The 22,029-nt window shown below is 42.8% G+C and overlaps 2 protein-coding genes across 2 annotated transcripts; both read left to right on the top strand.

The window, feature by feature from the left end:
• Window positions 1-6: 6 nt before the first annotated feature.
• Window positions 7-5,954, top strand: HOXB3 (homeobox B3). The gene is made up of 2 exons (XM_074261255.1): window positions 7-2,459; window positions 3,410-5,954. The coding sequence occupies exons 1-2, from the start codon at window positions 2,015-2,017 to the stop codon at window positions 4,249-4,251; spliced, it is 1,287 nt and encodes a 428-aa protein (XP_074117356.1). The 5' UTR covers window positions 7-2,014; the 3' UTR covers window positions 4,252-5,954.
• A 3,915-nt stretch (window positions 5,955-9,869) lies between these two features.
• Window positions 9,870-12,664, top strand: HOXB2 (homeobox B2). The gene is made up of 2 exons (XM_074261258.1): window positions 9,870-10,502; window positions 11,464-12,664. The coding sequence occupies exons 1-2, from the start codon at window positions 10,106-10,108 to the stop codon at window positions 12,159-12,161; spliced, it is 1,095 nt and encodes a 364-aa protein (XP_074117359.1). The 5' UTR covers window positions 9,870-10,105; the 3' UTR covers window positions 12,162-12,664.
• Window positions 12,665-22,029: the final 9,365 nt, after the last annotated feature.

Here is a 22,029-nt window from a genome sequence, read left to right on the forward strand (position 1 = left end):
AGCTAAAGCACACTTCAGGCCTTGCTGCTTCCAGGTTGTTGATTCTTTTGGGAGAAAGGGTGGTCAAGGGGTTTTGGAGGTGTTCAAAGAGTTGATCGGCTTTAGGCTTCCAGCCAAATCATTATGATTATTGTTATTATTATTATTACTGTAATAATAATCTAGACAACATAAAACTCCCACCAGCGCCAACTCCCTCCTTTTCAGTTTGTATTCAGTTTCCCTCTCCGATCTATTAATAACAAACTCAGCTGATGCGTGTTAATTAATTCACCCTTCAGCCAGGACTGCTCCAAAGCTCATTTAAGGCTAAATCAAAATAATAATAGCGGTGCTAACAATAAGGCCTGCGTTATCTGAGTAAGAAGGACCCTTCTCCAAGAGAGCCCGCTTCTTTCCAGACCTGTATCTTTCCCAGAAAAGAAACTTATCCCTAGAATTCAATTCAGATTTTAAGATTAAATATTTATTCGTTATGTGCCATTGAGGACATTCTTGGTGGAGGAGCTAGAGAAAGTTGGAGTTCTTTTTCCCTTAAGAGTTTTTTCTTTTAAGATATGTATCATTTAAAATGACTTCACAACAAATATACGTGTTATAAAAGGTCAACTTGCAGAATTTTATCATATCTAAGAGTAGCAGTTAAGGAACGATAAGAGAAAACAGCCAAAACGAAGATTTTTTTTTTCTCAAGAAAAAAAAAAAAAAAAAAAAGGCAATGTCCTCAGCGGCTTGCCACTTTATTTTGCTGTCATTTTCTCCAAAAACACAATTAAGAATAGGGATTTTATTTGGTTTGCTTTGGGGGTGGGGGGTGGACTTCTTTGAACTGTTAAAATAGCTAGCAGGAAGAACTCAACTTTTAGTATCAAAAGTCACCATTTTGTTGATATTCTTTAGCAAGTCATTTGCTGTTTAAGAGCCCTTCTTGACCGAAGTAGAGAACTCCATAAGTCTTACAATTTTCTTCTTCTTTTTCTCTTTTATCTTCTATTTTTCTCTCCTTTCTATGAAAACAAGGGGGGAAAGGAAAGAGGGTAGGGGAACACAAAAGCACAGAGGGAAGAAAACAAGAGGTGGAGAAAACCTGTACCAAATGGTGGAGGCACCAACTGGAAGGGAAAAGGTGAATGAACTATTCAGCAGGGATCAGGGGTCTCTGAAAGAGACTGGTTGGCCCTGGACTTCCGTTCAGTCTTGATTGAGTAAAGGATTTGGTCAGATTCAGAAGAAAATATAAAGAAAAGGAGAAAATTGGAGACGGAAGAAGGCTAAAACTTGAGATTTTTTGTCATGCGGGTTTGAGCGGTTTTGTTTCGGGAAATTACTTGCTGATCTTTGCTTCTCCATTCTGCCCAACTTGGCAGGTTAATTCCGTTTGGTTGAAGGAGAATTGGAAATGGACAAGAAGACAGGGAGATAGGGGAACCTGGAATGATGATAGTGATGATGAAGATGACGGCCCTTTTATTTCAGTCTTCTTGCTCTCCTACTCCCCCCCACCCCAATGCAGTTTAACACCCTACCCTATACTTGGGAGGAGGAGTAAGAGGAGGAGGGAGGTCAAAGGCTATTTCATAGGAAAAGGGATAGACGTCACTTGAAGTTAGTCGAGTGTTAGATCTAGGAGGTTCCAAAATCAGCATTCTCACCGTTTTTAATAGGGATGAAATTTCTTTTTTCTGTATTAAAATAAAATCCTCCACAAAATTCAGCTTCATGTCAGGAAGGCAGCCTCAGCATCTGCTTCGGGGAGGTGGGGGGGGGGGCGCTGAGAGAAAAAACCCTATTGATGTCAGCTCTCTTTTCAGCGCCTAAGATGGATTCGAGACCCAGTCTTCTTCCCTTGTTTCTCCTTTCTCGCCCGCAGGTCAGCCGCTTCCAAGAGACCACGGGAGGAGGGGGGCGGAGGGTGGGGGTCCGGCACATCACGTGACCCCGGGGTGCCAATGTCCAGTCCTGAGGGTATCAGACCCTTGCAAGTTGCCACCCGCCACCCAGGGCTTGTCCAGCGATGCAGAAAGCGACTTACTACGACAACACAGCAGCTCTGTTCGGAGGTTATTCCTACCCTGGCAGCAATGGCTTCGGTTACGACGGGCCCACTCAGCCCCCCTTCCAATCAGCCTCGCATTTGGAAGGAGACTACCAGCGTTCGGCCTGCTCACTCCAGGCCCTGGGCAATACAGCCCCCCATGGCAAAAGCAAAGAGTTGAACGGCAGCTGTATGAGGCCTGGCTTGGCCCCGGACCACCACTCAGCCCCCCCTCCGGGTTCGCCCCCTCCCAATGCTGTCCCAACCAGCACCAGTAGCAACAGCAATAATGCCAGTGGGCCCGGCAAAAACGCTCCCCCCAAATGCGGCCCCGGTTCCAACTCCACCCTCAGCAAACAGATATTTCCCTGGATGAAAGAGTCGAGGCAAAACTCCAAACTGAAAAACAGCTCCCCCAGCACAGGTATTGCCCCTCCCTCTCTCTGCCTTATTTTGATTTCTATTATTATGATTATCAGTCTTGCTTAGGATCCACCCAGAACTTTCCACGTGGCAAAATATACTGGGAGGGAAAAGAGCGGGAAGAAGGGTCAAGTAACAGGGGGCTACTACTTTGGTAAGAGTAGAGTACCCCTTCAACTTAACTGACACCTGCATCTATCTATATTCTTATCTAAGAACCCCTAGCCCACCTTCCCCCTCTCTCCACTCTCCAAACACATTTGCTCTTTGCATTAAAAGCCACATTTTTAGGAGAATCAGGCCTAGGAGCTTGAGTCTGTGGGACTGTACAGAAAGCAGTCCAACAGCCCCTGAGCGGCCCCCAAGCCGATTGATTATTATTAAGTATGATTATTGTGGGTATTAATCACAATCACTGAGGTGTCCCTGCCGTGTGCCAGAACTCATCTATCCTGCACTGTGACCCTGGGTCTGTGCCTCCTGGCTTTGAGATCCCCAGATTCCAAATATGGCCTTCACTTCTAGACCCTTCGTTAGTACTCTGCAATATTTTATTTTTCAGAATTGAAGAAGGAAGGAAGGGAAATCTGAGATCGGGAGGAGAAGAGAAGAGCTAGAGAAGGGGAGAAGGGGGGGGAGGAGGAGGAGAGAATAATCCAGTCATAAATAAATGGCCGTACAGCTTGTGTCTGCGTGACATGATCAAATTTTCATAAGCTAGGGCATCGAGTGGAGAACAGGTCTCTTAATAAATGCCACTATTATGGAGTGTCCGCTAATGCGACGGGTAGCGGGGTTTGGGGAGGGGGGAGAAAGGGGAGGGTGAGAGAAGGCTCAGAGCCGAGGCCTGGATTTATTAAGAAACGATGCATTCAATTTCGGCGTGTACAGTAATTATCTTTTATTTCATTTTCTCTCCTTCCACCTCCCCCACCCCCTCCAATCCGGCAGAAAACTGTGGCGGCGGCGGTGGCAGTGGTGGAGGCGGCGGAGGAGGAGGGGGTGGGGGTGGCGGGGGAGGCGGGGGAGGGGACAAGAGCCCGCCGGGATCCTCGGCCTCCAAACGAGCCCGGACAGCCTACACCAGTGCACAGCTGGTGGAGCTGGAGAAGGAGTTTCATTTTAATCGCTACCTGTGCCGGCCTCGCCGGGTGGAGATGGCCAATTTACTTAATCTGAGCGAGCGCCAGATCAAGATTTGGTTCCAGAACCGGCGGATGAAGTATAAGAAAGACCAGAAGTCCAAGGGGCTGGGTTCTTCATCCGGAGGCCCATCTCCAGCCGGCAGCCCCCCTCAGCCCATGCAATCTACAGCGGGCTTCATGAACGCCTTACATACCATGACCTCCAGCTATGAGACCCCGTCCCCTCCTGCCTTCGGCAAACCCCACCAGAATGCCTATGCTTTGCCGTCGAACTACCAACCGCCACTCAAGGGCTGTGCCGCCCCGCAGAAGTACACGCCCAATCCAGCGCCTCCTGAGTACGAACCTCACGTTCTCCAAGGCAATGGGGGAGCCTACGGTACACCGAGCATGCAAAGCAGCCCTGTGTACGTCGGGGGGGGCGGGTACGTGGATCCACTGCCGCCCCCTGCCGGCCCCTCCCTGTATGGCCTCAACCACCTGTCCCACCATCCGTCGGGGAACCTGGACTACAACGGGGCGCCCTCTATGGCCCCCAACCAGCATCACGGACCTTGCGACCCACACCCCACTTACACAGACCTTTCTTCTCACCATGCGCCTCCTCAGGGTAGAATCCAAGAAGCGCCCAAATTGACACACCTGTGATGGGAGAAATGCGGGAGGTGGGGTGGAGGAGCACAAGGAGAAAAGAGGGTGTGGGAAAGAGCCAGCGAGACTGAGATTGCCGAGAACTGATGGGAAAGAGCAGGAGGGAGGATGAGAGGGAGTTTCTCTTCGAAGAAAGGGCCTGGTGGTAGCTGGGGGGAGAGGAGGGTGTTAAGGGTATTAAGTACCTACACCCTTCCTCTCGTACTCCCACATCCCCTCATTGCAAAATTGGCATTCAAACTTTCACTCCCGAATCCGAACCAGGCTAGAGATCTTGTCCCTCTCCATCCCCATAACCTGCCCCCATTTTCCCTAGTAACTCCAAAGCTCCAATACAACTTTTAGTTTTACTGCCTGGGAGGTGGGGAAGTTAGGGGAAGATGAAGCTCAGAAAACCGAAGTGGGGATTGTGGAGAAGCACATTTTAAAAGAGAATAGGATGATTTAGCAAAAGGCAACCAAACTACTCACCTCCCACCTTTTCTTGGCTATTCCAGATAACTTCTTAGTTCTGTCTTTTTAAAAAGAAAGCATATACAAATATTTCAACTCCCAGGGCACAGAATGGGCACTAACTTCTCCATTCTCTAGCACCTTCAAAATCTACATCCTTCTCCCTTTCATTTGGGCCTTTTCTAAGGCCACCCTCACTCCCCCTTCTCCTTTTCCCCTCCCCCATTCACTCTATTTGTTAGCCCTACATCCTTTTTCCAGGATTTTAAGACCTGTATACCTGGTGATTCCTCCCCCCCCCTCCCCATTCAATTTTCAGTGGGCTCAGGGATGCTGAGAGATCCTGAAAGTCATAGCTGCCTATATTATAAAAATATAGCTATATATATTTTTTTCCCTTTGAAAAATGACTGAGGAGCAGAGGTAGGCCTGGGGCAAGCAAGTTGTCAGGTCTAAATATTTGCCTGTCTCCCCCTGCCCCCACTTTCTCATTCTACAGTCCAATCACCACATCCTCCCTCTTCTTTTTAGGGCTCATCACAAAAAGCAATCCAGACACAAGGGGTTAGAAGCTTTTTTTTTATTATTATTATTTGATTAATCTCTTGACTTAACGTGAAAACAGGGTATATTTGAACAAACTGTATGTCCCAGGGCCTGAGCTGATGCCAGCGCCTTTGGTATGTGCTGGCCTAATGCTCCTAACTGGGATACCATTGTTGCACTTAGAGTTTACATTTTAATGGATATAAAAACAACTGTGAGAGATGCTTGGGCCCGAAGAATCCAGGCGTTGCTCTAAAAGCGTGTGTTCTAGTGAACATTTTCATATATATTTATTGGTTATAGCCTGTTAAAATATTTTCTTTTTTTTGTATTATTTATCCCCCTACCCAACATTATGTATTTATATGAAGTACAAAAGAAAATTGTACTTTTTTCTTTTAGTATTTACTTGTTATAAAGGACGTTGTGTTTCCTGTCGTAAAACCTTTTCAATTTTAGTTATTACTGTATTCTAGGAAAGAGCCGTAGATTTATGTTATCCTTGTACTTATGAGCAATTGTAATTAGTTCTCTTAAAGGCATGAATTCAGCTCCTAATCGTCTCTGTATAGTCCTGAATTTGTAGATTTAGAGTTACTCCCTCTTGGAAATCTTTATTTGTTCTTAGGAGTTACTTTTTCCTTACTAAAAAGGGTTGTCTGTCAAGCAATTCTTGAATAAACTTTCTGTTATCAATTTTACCTTGTCTCTTTGGTCCAATTGGTCAGGCAACAATCAAGTTGTCCAGTGTTTCCATATTTAAGAGGGGGATTGAAGATAACATTCTGGCTTTCTTTCCCACTCCTCACTTTAGCATCTTCCCCTTGCTCCCTGAATCTCTCCTTTGAATTCTGTTTGTTTCCTGTGGTAACATTCTGCCAACTTATCAAGTTGGTGCTTACTTAACAAGCTCTTGTGCTCTTCTCTCACGGATCTGCATTTGCCTAGCTACACCACCTCCCTCTCTCTGGCTTCCTGCTTCTGTCTGTCTTTCCTCTCTCTGCTCTGGATAACAGCTCCATCTCCCTTTCGCCAGCCTAAACTTCACAAGGCTTTTCCGCCGCTACAAAGAAGCCATCACGTGACCCTGGAGCCCAACCACCATTGGGTCTAGAATGAAAACAAAGGAAAATGATTAATCTTTTTTTTTTTTTTTAATTAAATAAATAAATTCTAAGGCCTAGAGTTTTCAGGTCAGAACGTTGCAACCGAAGTTAAATTAAATCTAATAAAAACGGTGAAAGCAACCAATCCGGAAAGGAGAGGAGCAGTTGATGCAGCTGCGAGGAGTCGAGGAAGGGGGTAGGAGGAGACATTTGGGTCAGGAGAATAAATAAAATAATTCTTCGACTTGTGGGCCTCTCGGTTTTCCCAATCCCGGTAAAAACTTAATTTATTAGTCGCGGTTCCATAAAAGTTTTATGATGTGGGAGCGAGGATAGAAAGCGTCTGTCAAAGATGAAATGTCAGCGCTGAATCGCCGGAGCCGATAAGAGAGAGAAAGGACAGGGAGTCTGAAATATGGGGCTAATTCGTTGAAAGAAGAAGCGATGGTGGATTTGCTGAAGAGTTGCATAATTCTAATTGTAAGCGATGTGCTCGCACTGCTTAATTAGAAGCATATATTTAGTGTGTATATGTATGCACGGAGTGGGGAGGGATAAAGGAGGACCACGTTTGATTCCCAGCCCCCAGTCTTAAAGCGAGGGCTAATTTTCATTTTTATGTTGCATCCAGACAGTCCAAGGTTAGTAATTACAGTCTTTATGCAACGATAAATAACAATAAAAAAGCAACCCGATTTTCCCCCTGTTCTATGTAAGATTTTAACTGGACTCGGTTCATCCAAGCAGCAAGCAATTTGCCATTGGGTCACCCTATAATCTAAAAGCGGGAGAGCGTGCAAAGTTTGATTGGGATCAAATAATGCTTAAGGGTTTCCCCACCCATCCCAATTCCCTCTCACTCTTTCTTCTTCTTCTCTGAATAGCATTTTCTGGATGATGTAACTGGATGAGGCGCCATGTTAGGGGTTGGAGGGGGTGGAGTATGGGGGACGATGGATGGACTATTTATCTAACAAGAGTGAGGGGAGAAGGCAGAGATTTTTTAGCGAGAGTTTGAAAACAAGAATAACAGGCGAAAAGAATTGAAGAAAGATAAGGGAGTATTTTGGCTGGCTGTCTACTTGCCCTGCCTTTCTAGAGATTTCAGAAGCTCAGATAGCTATCTACAGACAGCGATTAAACTAAAATATGTCTGCTCTATGAATCCCAGCTAGAAAATGTCTCTGGTAATCTAGATCTTCTTTTGCTAAAGGCCCACCTCTACCTCTTTAATAATCAAGTGTTACACTGCTCTTTAATCTAGCAGTACAACCTGTAAGGAGGGCTTCTTCATCTTCATCTTCATCTTCCTCATCTTCCTCTTCCTCCTCCTCCTCTTCTTCCAAGAGCTCTCTGTCTGAGGTGCAGAGAGAAAGTTGCCAAACTCACTAGGCCAATCCTACAGAGCCTTCTAAGTCAACATCACAAGTTTTTCCTGTTCCCTATCTTTTATTGAGGGATTGAAGCTCCAAAAATGATAAACATTTAGGGAAGATTTATTAAAGAATCCTAATCTTTATCCTTCCCTCCTAAGAAAAAAAAAATCCCAAAGACGAAAAACCCTTTTTTCACTGACTTGAGCTCGAACTTCAGCTGGTTTCCCCAAAAGCAACAAGCTCTTTTAGACATTCTGTGGTTCCAATAGCTCCCCCAAACCCCAAACTTTCCACCCTATACACAAGTTCTCCGGATCCCTTACTGCCCCTCTATTTCTCCCTCCACCCCTTTGTGTCTGTGCTTCAGTCAGGGCTCTCCCTCCTCCCCCGATTCCAACTCTGAGCTTCTCTTAAAATACTCACCGCCCACACGAATGTCTAATTGACAGAAATTAAGTTCCTAGATCGAGCAGCCCAAGCCGAGTAGCCATTTCTCCCCTAGCCATCTCTTTCTCCTTTCTCCAGCTTGCTGCTTGAAGTAATGGGGGAAGAGGGGAAAGGGGGAAAGCCTGGGGAGTTTTCCAGACTAACTTTCCCCTTAAGTTGGTGGCATTTTCTCTTTTCTCATTTCCCATCTGCTACCCCTGGGTCTTCCTGATTCACCTTTCTCCTTTACATCCTCCCCGCCCCCCTTGGCCTTTAAGAGACCATGATTTTAGGAGACTCCCTCTCCCTTTTCCAAAGAGCCAAATTCTTTGATGCAATAGGAGGGAGCTGTCAGAGGGCTAAGATTGATCGCCTCCTCTACTCTCTGGTCCCTCTGATCTACTTATTTAAAAATCTTCCCAAGAACTGATTTTTCACTTTCTGTAGTGGCTTATTATTTACAATCAAATATTTTGGATAAAGCATCTACCCTCACATCCACCTTCAGCTACACACACACACACACACACACACACACACACACACACACACACATACACCCCCCCCCATATTCCTAAGTTTTAATTAGTTCTCCAAACCTTAAAAATCTTCCTTTCAAAACTGAGCAAGAGAATTTGAATTCAGTTCTTCTCAATTTCCTCCTTCAAAATAGTTAAAATAGACCTGGGAAAGGAACATTCCAAAGGAAGATACTGTCCTGGGAAAAAATGAAAGCTTTCTCCAAAGCAAATGTCTTCATATTTCTAATCAAGACCCTTAAGTCTGTGGATCTCTATGTTTGCTGTTAATCTTTGATGAATAATAGGTAAAATAGAATTCTGGGCATTTATGACTAATAAGGTTTTCTTTTAAAAGATGGAGACACATAGATGTATAATATACATAAATTTGGAATATAAATAAGGACACAGAAATTGAATACAAGTATATCAAATCTAGTTATTCATTGGAACTTTTGTACAACCATAGAATTTGAAGGAACTTTAGGAAAAACCAATCCCCTTATTTTACAGAAGAGGAAAATGAGACCTAGGGAGGTGCAATCAGTTGCTCAAAGTCATACACAGCAACTTAGCAGGAAGACCTTGATTGCAACCTAGGGCCTTTTAATACCCAGTCCAGAATTAATTTTCCCTTACATCATTCTGCCTTTCCTGCAATGTCTCTATGTCTCAGTGCTAAGTGTCAGAATTGAAAACTATTGATCTTTGCTAGATTTAGCCTTTGGGCTAAATGGGTTGGGTAGGGAAAAGAGTGATATTTGCTCCCCAGAGTGAAAACTTTCAAGAGAAATAACGTCCATTTAAAATTTCTCTTCCCGCCAGGTTTTGCTTCACAATCTGCTCTGCTATTCTGAAAAAGGTTAATTTATTCTTGTTATTTATTCTTATGTATTTATTTGGATGGGGGAGGAAGACTTCTCCTATAGGCGACCTCCCCATCATTCCTCCCTACATGTCTTTCCATTGATAGGAGTAATGTTTCAGTACCAGTTTAGGAAAGAGGGGAAATGGGGTGAGGAAGACATGAGGGATCTCGGGGGATTGACAGTGTCCACATCGCGGTCCTCCGGAGTTTTTGAATCAATTAAAGGAAAGAATGCTCTCTGTTTTCTACCAGGCCTGGTGAGCGATTGGCCGAGGCCGGTCCCGTGACCGAGTATTGCCTGCAATTTCGGCCGAGTCTCGGGTTTAATAGAGAGAGTCCCCATACGCCTGTATTTATCAGCAATATACAATTATAAAGACCCGAAATAAAAAAGGGGGGGGGAGAAAGAGAGAGCGCAAAATCTCCCTCCCCCTCCAACAACACTCCATCTGTAACTTGGGGGGGGAGGGGGGGTCCTTCCGATCCTCCCTTCCTGACATTCCCCCCCCCTCGCAGCCCCCCTCCCCCACCCTGAGGCTGGGACCATTGAAAGCCATGAATTTTGAATTTGAGAGGGAGATTGGGTTTATAAACAGCCAGCCATCGCTTGCCGAGTGCCTGACTTCCTTCCCCGCTGTCTTGGAGACATTTCAAACTTCATCAATCAAGGAGTCGACATTAATTCCTCCTCCTCCTCCTTTCGAGCAAACCATCCCCAACCTCCAGCCGGGCGCCTCCACCCTTCAGAGACCCCGGAGCCAAAGGCGAACCGAGGATGGGCCGGGTCCGCCGCTGCCGCCGCCTCCACTGCCGTCTCTTCTCGCAGCTCCCTTGGCCCCCGAATTTCCCTGGATGAAAGAGAAGAAATCGACCAAGAAACCCAACCAATCGGCCTCATCCCCTGCCCCAGCTTCCTCCACGGTGCCGGCCTCTGGAGCTGGATCACCCACAGGTCAGTATAGTGGACTGGGGGCGTGGGCTAAGCAGTTTGAGGAGACTGGGGAGAAGTAGAAGGGTAGACACGGATCTAGGGTAGGTCTCCGGAGCGGGAAAGCTGTTGGGTTCTCTTCACCTAGTCCCTATCTTTTCACAAACCAAGGAGTAGAATGAAAAGTCGGGGCCTGGACTATTAGTTCCCCCCATCTCAACCCAAGGAGATTTTTGGAAAATGGTTTTAAGATTACCTTTTTCTTTGAATGTCTTCCCCCCCCCCCCATAAACGGTTAAAAAGATTTTATTTGCTTTTTCATTTCTCAGTGCAGGGACGTGAGTATGTTGGGGTATGGGCATGGGAGAACTGCTGGAATTGTCTGGGGGAGGGGAAAGGAGAACTTCTCTCCCCTCCCCCTCCAGGTCCCTAAGAGCAGCTGAAAAATTTTAGAGCGTCGGCAAAACTGTCTGTGGGGGGTGGGGATAGTGGAGTATCTCGATGTCGGATAGGGTAAGTTAAGAGAGGGATCTCACTTTTCCTGTGTCTGAGAATTCTATATGAATTGTGGGCATAACAGATCTTGTTAGAAGGGATCGGGAATTGCTTTTCTCTCCTTCCTGAAGTGTGGGGGTGGGATAGGGGCATGAGACATTTTCCAGGCTTGGAGTTCCTTTCCCATGATTTTGCTGAGGACCTCAGATTCTGCCTGGGTTCCGTGAAGGGAATGGAAGGGAAGAGGAATGGAATGAATAGCTGTACAAAAGCAGAGGCCCTCCTTTTTAAAAAGGAGAGTGGGAGGGTTCCCACTGAATCTCCTCTATATCAGGGGAGGAGGGCTTCATGCCGGCTGGATTAGTAGGAGACTTGGTGGAGGAGCGGAGCTGTATCCCCACTTTAATACTTATATTATTTTTACATTTCTTTCCCCGTCCTACCCACCCCACCTTTTTCCTCTCCCCCTTACCCCCCACCCCGCTCTCAGATACTCCTGGACTTCAGGATGGAAGCAGCAGCGGGGCCAGGAGACTGCGAACAGCCTACACAAACACGCAGCTGCTGGAGCTGGAGAAGGAATTCCATTTTAACAAATACCTGTGTCGGCCCCGCCGGGTGGAAATCGCCGCGTTGCTAGATTTGACAGAGAGGCAGGTGAAAGTATGGTTTCAGAACCGGCGAATGAAACATAAACGACAGAACCAGCACAAGGAACCTCTGGATGGCGAAGCTTATCCTGGGGCTCTAGAGGAAGGCAGTGACCCAGCGGAGGAGCCCGAGGGTAGCCCGGCTTTGGGTCAAGCTCTGGATGCTCCATTGCGGTCCCGAGGGGATAAAGAGGCCTGTTCTCTCCCCACTAAGCCCTCCCTAGGCCAGCTAGGACCTCGACTGTTGTCCGCTCCATCAGAGAATTCGAATTCTGAGAGTCCTCAGTACCCGGAGGACAGGCCAGGGGCGATGGAACCAGAGACCCTTTTGGACGACTCATTTCCGGAGAGGCAAGATTCTCCTTTCTTGCCAGATCTCAACTTCTTTGTTTCAGATTCCTGCCTCCAGCTCTCGGGGGGGCTTTCCCCTACCTTGCAGGGCTCCCTGGACAGTCCAGTTCGATTCTCTGAGGAAGATCTGGATTTCTTCACCAGCACGCTCCGAACCATAGACTTAGAACATCTACAATTCCAATAACAACCCTCCCCCAAACACATCTAACACTCTTCCTGACCTCTTCATTTCGTAACGGGGAGTCCTCTTTGTAGGTTAAAGTACTCCTTTCTCCTTCCCTTCCCTTTCCTCATACCCATAGAATCCTTATAAGTTTTACTAAAAATTCAGGTATTATCGAATTAGAATCTTATCCGTTTTCTTCTCTCTCTCTCTCTCTCTCTCTCTCTCTCTCTCTCTCTCTCTCTCTCTCTCTCTCTCTCTCTCTCTCCCCCCCTAATTTATTAGACATTTGTACTTTTCTTAAAAAAAAAAGACAAATCTTTTTGATAAATATTCAATGAAATCTCAGGAATAATAAAACTGGGGGGGTTTCTTAAAAAAAAAAAAACCAGAGGGACCTATTTTCCTCTTTTTTTAAGTTTTAGACAGTAGATTATTTATTAAAATTCTTTACTAGAAAAAAGGGGAAAGTATTTATTGTATATTATTTTCATAGATTAAATAAATGTTTTATTATATGAAAATGAGTGAGCGTTTGCATTTGCGCGTAGGCGTTTTCTGAAGCTTCAGAGTTTAGCTCTAGTGGATTCCTTTTACTTAGCTTCTCGCTCCTTTTCCAAGTTCTATTAAGGATGTTTGTAATTCCATTACTCTCCCCGGGTTAAAGGAAGTGAAGCAGATCTCTGTAGCAAAGTGTATGAATTAACGTGTGAAGTCCGGGTGCTACAAATCTGGCGCTGTGGATTCAATTCTGCACTCTACTCTTTCGGCTCTCCTGCTACAAAGAAAAATCCTAAGGTTTACTTAGAATGCTTTGGTTTGCCCTCATCGCCCCATCTTCTTCATCAAGACCCTCAGATTATTGCCGGTTTGGTTTGTGTTTTGGTTTTGGTTTTGTTTGTGTTTAGAGAAATCTTCTCCTTAGACACAAAAACAGTAGAGTCTGTTGGAGAAAGAAGAGACTCTGATCTTTTCTGTGAGATTTGCAATAGGTGGGCGGCATAGGTGAATTGAAAGACCCTCTCCAGGCAGATCGAAGGGGCCAAAAAGAGAAGGCGGGGGAAGGGTAGCTGTAGTTAGCCCTAGATAATGGTTTCTATTATTTCTTCCTGAGCCTCCACAGAATGAAACCCACGTATCTTCTCTCAAAGCTTTAAACAGAAAGAATGAAAAAAAAAAAAAAAAAAAAAAAAAAAAACCCAGAAGGAGAAATGGGAAGGCAGCTTCTGCGGAGGATGGAGGAAGGGTGAAGAAGGAAAAATGTAAGAGATATAAGCCTAGACCCAGGGACTGGAGAAAATGTATGTGGCGGTGTGGGGGTGGAGTTGCAGGGGATTTTTTTTCCGTGATGGGCCCACGTGCTCCCATAAGGAGCATTTTTCCCAACATGGAATTTTACACATGAAACTCATATATCAAGCGGGAGGAGGGAAGGGTGAGGATGGTTATGAATGAAAAAGGGTCAGCGAAAGAATTCATCGCGGTGGGCACGAAAAAAATAAATTATTTCAAAGGCACCGGGGACTCCTGAGCCAAATGGACCCTGTCAGAGGTTAGGGAAGTGATAGAAGATATTGTGTGAGAGAAAGAGAGACAGTTGGATGGACGGAGAACTGGATGAGGAGGATACCCAGAGGGTGGGAGCAGGCATCGAGGCTGGTGGCACTGGAGGGGAGAAGGTGGCAGCTAGCGAAGGCGGGTGATGGGTGAGTTGGGGAGGGGGGAAGGGAGATGGTTAAGACAGGGATGTTCAAAATGGCGCTGGAGCTTGGGCCTGGAAAAGCAAGCGAAGGGACGCTGTGGCCGCCATGACAGCAGCCTCAGGATTCCCAAGCTCCAGCCTAGAGGGAGGAGGAAGAATGAGTGATCCCTCCAGCACCACTAGCTCTCCTTCCGCCAGCCTTCTCACCAAACCTTTCTGTTTCCCAAGCTGGAAGGCAGCTAAATGGGGGCCAGGGTTTTTTCTCTTGGTTGTTTTGCATTTTGTTTTAAATGAGCCCCCAAAATGTAAAGAGTGTATCTAATAAGTCACGTGTATGTATGTTTGTATATCGGTAGATAAGTATTGTTTACTTATATCTTATATTCACTTTCGTGTATGCGTGTTTTTATTGCTTCAGGTTGTGGGACCCACAAAATATTAAACTAGGTCAGAACTCTCTGAATTTAACTGACTGTATGCCCCAAGTTTCATTTTATCTAAAACATCCTTCTCTACACATCTATCCCTTTCCCTACAAACTTCAAGTTACTGGGGAGAGGTTAGAACCAAATCCTCACCTCACTCCTCTCTTGGTATGGATAGAAGGTGCAGATTTAAAGCGCCTCAGAAAAATCATTATATGTTCAAGTTTACTTAATATTTTCTCTGCTCGAAAATTTGCTCAGTTTGACTACTGGTCCTGTTAGACTTAGTCTCTCAAAGAATCGTGGGTTTCCTGGGCCTCCTAGAGTTAGGTTTGGAGAGGAAGGGACAGTCCCAGGCAAGAAGCCTGTTAGGAACATGCTGTGTGTTCTGTGCGTACCACGCAGTGGGAGATCTCAATCATCACGGCAACTCAGGAGATTGTAAGTCAGGATATATCTACGCATTTTGGTGGTGGTGGGGACTGATTGGCTAGGGGGAAAGATGTGCATATCTTCTTCAGCTAGAATTTTACCTCTGGAAAAAAAAAAGTACTGATGTAGAACCCATGTCATACATTAAATAATATTATGTGCCATATTCCATTGCATTTACTGCTCTCATAAATAAATTAATATAGAACAATTAAATATGCTATTATAATAATAGTGTATCTTATTAGCCCATGCATTTATTTTTCCTCATAAAATATAAAGATATGAAATAAATTCAATATATTAAAGTAATAATACATATCTTATTGGGTTGTGTGTTTATTTTCCCCATAAATATAGGAACATACAATATATTAAAACAACACTCTATCTCTCAATGGGCTGGGTGTTTATTTCCCCATAAAATATACCCACAGGCAGTCATTATATGTTTAGTGTCTTGAAATCACAGCACATAAGCCTTTTTTATCCTGGCAAAATGAAGTCAACAATGAGCTGACACAATTGTAGATACCCAAACCAGATAATTCAAATTGGTTTAAAAATGTTCCTTTTCTCATGTTTTCTATTTTCTTAGCAATAAATAGGGGGTAAGACAAAAAGGTACTTGGATACTTTGGAGCAGTAAATTCTATGACCCTTTTACTTTGGAGAAGTGAGATGCCTTCTAGCAACTTATGAATTGATACCACTTTCCTCCTTCCTTTGACTATATAGACATACTCAACTCTACAATTCTCTCATTCACATAATTCAGAACTGGAATAATAATAATAATTCTGGAACTTCTGGTTTGACCTGAATTATTTGGATTATTGAAATCTAAACAAAAAGTACTTCTAGCCACATAGAGGACACCTCCTTACTAGAGCTCTCTACCTGGATCAGCAGGTTGGTATCCTCTAACATTTCTCTGGTCCTATCATTGGTCCCCCACAGAGACTAAAGGTCTCCAAATGAAACCATGTTCTCCATTGGCTTAGCTAGGCTCCATTTGTCTTAAATCATTACTAGAGCCAATATGGAGATTAGAGAACAAGGCATTGTCAAAGGATTGCATGACTAAGGGAGTTTTTGATATGTGATGGATTTAAAAGTTATTTCTTTACTGGGAAAGAGCTGCTTTGGAATTTTCCTGCCATGATTCTTTAGCCCCAACTCAGTTCCATTCTCTTCATCATTTTTTGAGGTTATCATAGTAGAAATGGGGAGAAAAGAGCGACTCAAAAGGAATACCTCCCACCTTTCCTTCCTTCCTTCCTTCCTTCCTTCCTTCCTTCCTTCCTTCCTTCCTTCCTTCCTTCCTTCCTTCCTTCCTTCCTTCCTTCCTTCCTTCCTTCCTTCCTTCCTTCCTTCCTTCCTTCCTTCCTTCCTTCCTTCCTTCCCCCCCCCTCCCCCAACAACAACAAAAACAACTTTAGGATTAGGCATATACAGAGGAAGAAGAGAAACCACAAGTATTAGAGAATTTGATTAAAAAAACAAACACTAGATCATTAATTACCATGGAAACCCAGAAGTTAAGAGCGAGAGAGAATCAACATTGAAAGATTCACAACATAGCTCCATGTTCACTTAACACTTTATAGACACAGACTAGCTAGGACCAGAGGGGACAACAACTATTAGTTGCAATGAACTGAATTTCTGGAATTGCATTAAACTGTTACTGGTCTTAAAAAATACTTTGAGTTTGTTGAGTCAGAGTGGTATTTGTCATGGATAGACTGTTAAATTTAGAATCTGGAAGGTGCAAGCTCAAATTCTACCTTGGACACTAACTGTGAGACTCTAGGTGAGCCACTTAATCTCTATGAGCCTCAGGCAACTCCATAGGACTAGTGTATTGAGAAATAGCTGATTGCTACCCATGTAGTAGAAGGAATTATACCATTTCCCTTTGGAGAACGTCCTGTTCTGATAAGATCATAGCTTTTACATGCACTCCACTTCAATGAAAGGCAAAAGGACTACTGCTAAGAAGACCAAGTCTGCTCATTGATCTTGTTTTTCTTTTAAGCTGTGGACAAGTCAGTGTGAAACCACCTGGTAGTCACACACAAATGACAGAAGAGCTGAGACTTCAGTGTCACTCCTGCTAGATCCCTGATCCCCATCTTCTTATTGTCTAAAGCAATTGTTTTCAAACTTTTTGATCTCAGAATCTCTTACTTTCTTACAAATTATAGAGGATCCCAAAGAGCTTTTGTTTATGTGGGTTATATTTATTAATATTTGCAGTATTCAGAATTAAAATATATTAATACTGTTATAAAAATTGTTTTGTCCTTGAAAACTCCCTGAAAGGGTTTTTAGGATCCTGAAGGGTCCCAGGATCAGACTTTATATTAGAAGAATTGCTTAATATTATTCTTGATGCTGTAAAGAAATCTTTAGAGAGGCAAGGGAACTTAGTCCAAGAGGTTTTAACATTTTGGGTGGTCATAGACCCCTTTGATAATCTAGTGAAATCTATGAGCCCCTTCTCAGAATAATCCTTTAAATGCATAAAACAAAGTACACAGAATCATTGAAGAAATCAAATATATTAAAATATGATTATTAATAAATTTTAAGAAACAAGTCCACAGAACTCAGCTTAAGAACTCTTAATTCTAGTACAATTCCCTTATTAGACAGAATAGGAAATTGCAAGTCAAAGAGATTTCACTAGCCCAAGGTCACACAGCTAATAATAAAACAGAACTAAAACCAAAGTGTATTGCCTTCCAATTCAGGGTTCTTTCCAGTATAGCACACTGCCTCTAAAAAGAGTTTCTAGGTTAAAGCAGTCTAAGTCCCTCATTCATTTTAATGAGAATTAACCAGTCCTAAATGGGGCATTTCATGTCCTATTTGTATTTACTCCTGTTAAGAAGATGACTCAATGTTCCCAGACTCTTTTAACCACAGCTCTTCATATCTGACACTCTTCCCTTTCTGAGCCTGTCACTTTTATTAATATCAACAGATGCTTTTGTGTGTTAATAACCATAATTAAATAACTACTTAAATCAATAATGAGGCAAATGAACAGCATTTCACACACATGGTCCAATGATAAGAGCATTTGGAATCAGGATGGAATCAGTCAGGGACTGGGTTCAAATGTTAACACTTACCCTTTTATAATTATGGTCCTTAACCTCACCTGACATCAGTTTCCTCATCTGGGCTAACACCCCTTAGGAATTCAGTTTCTCTTTCTAACAAATGAGGGAGTTGGACTAGATAATTTCTAATGTTCTTTCTAACTCTAACAGTCTAGGTTTTTAACTTTCCCAACATAGCAATTTTCCTTAACTTGAAGTTGTGTCTGAACAGTAAGTCCTAACAATTCTGGCATAGGCATAAAAAAAGGAAGTTGGCTTTATCTTTTGCAATTTAACTAGTCCTTGTTAACTTTTATGTAAATATCCCTTCTGTGTTCCTATAACCAACTGTGCCCCAGATATTTCTAGGACTCCTCTGGTCACTAGCATCTTATCTCTGCTACTCGTCATTCACAGATTTACTTATAGGTAAATGCACCCATGTGCTAAGTAAGAACACCTTTGCATGAGATAGCCAGATAATTAAAGCTAAAATCAATCCGTCTTAACAGTCCAATGTCAGATAGAGATCTGGAAACTCTCCAAGTAACTTTAGCTGTGTAAACTTGTAACCAGGATAATTCAGCACTCTGAAGTGGATTATTTGCAAGAGATCTCTCCATTCCCATATTCAAACATCTTTTCTCTGGCTCCACCCCCACAACAACTGGAGAAATCAAGCCCTTCTTCAGGCCTGATATTCCCCTTCCTTTTCAACATCTCCAATTCAACTGATAAAAATCTACTGAGAGAAAGAAATCAGCTAAGCAGTCTTTCAGAGAAGCTGGGAGGCATGGAATGCCTAACCTGTTTTAACAAGGGATCAAAGGAAAGTCTTGATCTGAGGAGGTTTTAAGATAAAAATCCAGTCTCTCTCTCTCTCTCTCTCTCTCTCTCTCTCTCTCTCCTCTCTCTCCTCTCTCTCTCTCTCTCTCTCTCTCTCTCTCTCTCTCTCTCTCTCTCCCTCCCTCCCTCCCTCCTTCCCTCTCCCTCCCTCCCTCCCTCTCTCTCTCTCCCTCCCTCCCTCCCTCCCTCCCTCCCTCCCCCTCCCTCCCTCCCTCCCTCCCTCCCTCCCTCCTTCCCCTCCCTCTCTCTCTCTCTCTCTCTCTCTCTCTCTCTCTCTCTCTCTCTCTCTCTCTCTCTCTCTCTCTCTCTCTCTCTCTCTCTCTCTCTCTCTCTCCTCTGTGTCTCCCCCCCCCCCCCCCCGCCCCGTGGATGTGTGTGTTAAATAAGGACACCTTTGTGTAATATAATAAAATAATTAAGGTTTTGATGAATCTGGCACAGCAGCTCAAAATAAACCAGAAACATGGCAACTCTCCAAGTAACTTGGTCTGAATAAATGTGTAGCCAGAACAGTTTAGACTTCCAAAGTGTATTGTTTGTCTCAAATTATTCCATTTAGATATCTATGACAATCAGATTCACCAGAGAAAGTCTTCAATTCTACAATTACCTTAAAACTTTACTATAGGCAGACAGCTCTCAATCCTGAAGAAATTTTTTTTCCAAGTTAGTCTGTCTCAGAGAAGTCACTACTCCTAGGAAAGATTGATCCTATTTGTCTTGTTTTTAAAGATCTGTACGAAAGGAGTCACTAAGCCCCAAGTTGCCCTTACAAATACTGAACAGCATGGAGCTAACAAGTTGCTTCTGTTGTCTTACTTGAATCCATATTTCTGTGTCTGAAACTACAATACTCAGATATTTTAAAACATAGTTGCTAGTCTTTTCCCCCATATACTCTGGGAAACAGTTTTTAGTTTTTCTTTACCAAATCAATCTTTTCAATGAAGTTTTCATGTACCAAATTGTGAGATGAATAATGTAAGATACTAAGACACTATATTCTATATGCCATTTGTGTAGCATATATATATGTACATATATATGTATATGTATATGTATATATATATATATATATATATATATATATATATATATATATATATATATATATATTTGTTTATTTAAATGGTAAGCTCCAGTAGAAGAAAAACAGAACGATCCAATACTATGATGCAGAACACACTTTGAATGGTCCTCACTAGATTAATGATGGTTCAATTAACTTGATTTGACAAGATCATTAAGAATTCAGGTTCAGAAAACTTAGAGGAAAGCTGCTAACTTGGAGGAAAGTATTAAACTTTGACCTTGGTTATTCAAAGGATCTTTGGGATGTGGTCTTGGGAGGATGTTGGGTAAAGAATAGTTCTGAGTACCTCAGGAAAGGAAGTATTTCAGAGTCTTTGATCTTTCAAACATGACCATCCTCCTCCTCTCCAAACTGGGACTGGTTCTGAGATTTAAGATCCAGTTAAATTCCATTTTAATTAGACTAGACCTTCAATCTAGGTTTCAGGTTGATCCAGAAGATGATTACTTGAGATAACTTCAAAATCAAAAGTGAATTTTTTTTTTCTGATGATAGAAAATCATGAATGTTTTGGTTTGGCCAAATGTACTAGAAAATTTGATCCACTTCCTTCTTACTTTCATCCTATAGACATAGAGGTAGAAAAGAAAGTGTCCCCAAAGTATACTCATATTGTAATCTCTGATTAATTGGAGTGAATTTTGAATTCTGTGAGGCTTGGTCAATATAACAAAATGGAAATCCAATCCAATCCCTGGTGGCTTGGTCACTATTTGAATTGTCATTCAGAGAATTCAGACCAAAGGAAAGTCAGGACTGGAATCCCTGAGGCTGGGATTACTGCAGCCTGTGTCAGTAATATTTGATAAATTAATAGAATCTCAAAGGCTATTGCTATGTAGTCTCACAGAATTCCAAATCTAGAAATTACTTTGGAAACTGCCTAGTCTAATATTCTCATTTCATAGAGAAGAAAACCAGGGCCCAGAGAAATAATTTTTCCCAGGAAAAACAATCCCTCAATGTAAGAACCATCACCAGAATTCAGGATTCTGGAATTCCAACTCAGGCAGATCTCTACTGTCCTATGATGCATAGGGATTGAAATAATCTACTTTTGATTGCTATTGCCACTGTCTTGGTTCAGGCCCTCTACACTTATCACTTAGACTGTCCTAATAGCCTGCTAACTAGTAACTCTGCCTTTAGACTCCTCCAATTCATCTTCTACATCACTGTGTAGTTAATTTTTTTTCATTAAACTGCTATCTAGAGAATTTTTTTCCATTTTCAGGTCTCCAAGCTATCTCATGTGATGTGATGATCTGGCTTACAATACCCTCACTGAAGAAAGCCCTCTCACCTGGGAAAGGAAGGGATCAAGGGTGAAACATTAGTTGTTATAGTTATTTGATTTATTCAAATTGTTATTTCTAACTTTTTTTCTTCTGAACTGCAGGACCCCATTTTCAAAACTTTGTTGGACATGTGACACAGGCAACCTCAATTCAAAATGTCTAAAAATAATCCATTTAATCTCTCCTCTATTTCCAATTCATATTGCACATTGCCAATAGATACAGCACACCCTTCCTCAGAATCTTTCAGTGGCTTTCAAGAAGATTGCCTATATGCAATTACAAAGTCTTCAGCCTGGTTTTCAACACTGCTCTAGTTTGGTTCCAATCTATCTTTCCAGGCTTATCTCACACTATTCTTTCCCATGAATTCTCTTCTCATGTCAGACTGGACATAACCTTACCCTGTTCTTACCCTTTCCTTTTCTGCTTTTGCTTAAAGAATCTTTGCCACTTAGAATAGATGTCCTTCTATCACTCAAATGAATCTCCAATTGAAATTCGACCCTTAATTCAAATGTCTCTGCTTCTCATTGCCCACCCCTTGGTGAAACCTTTTCTAATTTCTCCCAGAAGGAAGTGAACTTTCCTGTATTGTTTCTACTTCTTTTATGCACTTGTATATTATAGTTATTTGTATCTTTGCCTACCTACATTTCAATGGGATAACAAGGTCTTTGAAGGTAGAAATCACTTATTTGTTTTATTTTTTCATCCCCTATGCTTACCCCAATGACTTGAAGAAATGTTTGTTTGTTTTGAGGAAGGTGATAGAGCTTCCTAGAAACTAGGTTCAGCAAAGACAAAGTGAGGCTTAGGCAGAAGGGTAATAATGTGGAATGAGAAGAGATATCAAAATTGTTCTCCATCCATCTAAGGAGAGTACTAAAATGGGAGAAATCTTTAGAATATCATAAAACCGAATGAGTTATTTTAGGGAGAAAAGTGCTGCTTCTGCACTCTATCTTACTATTTCTCTC

The sequence above is a fragment of the Sminthopsis crassicaudata genome, chromosome 4, assembly GCF_048593235.1.
Source record: "Sminthopsis crassicaudata isolate SCR6 chromosome 4, ASM4859323v1, whole genome shotgun sequence".
NCBI lineage: Eukaryota > Metazoa > Chordata > Mammalia > Dasyuromorphia > Dasyuridae > Sminthopsis > Sminthopsis crassicaudata.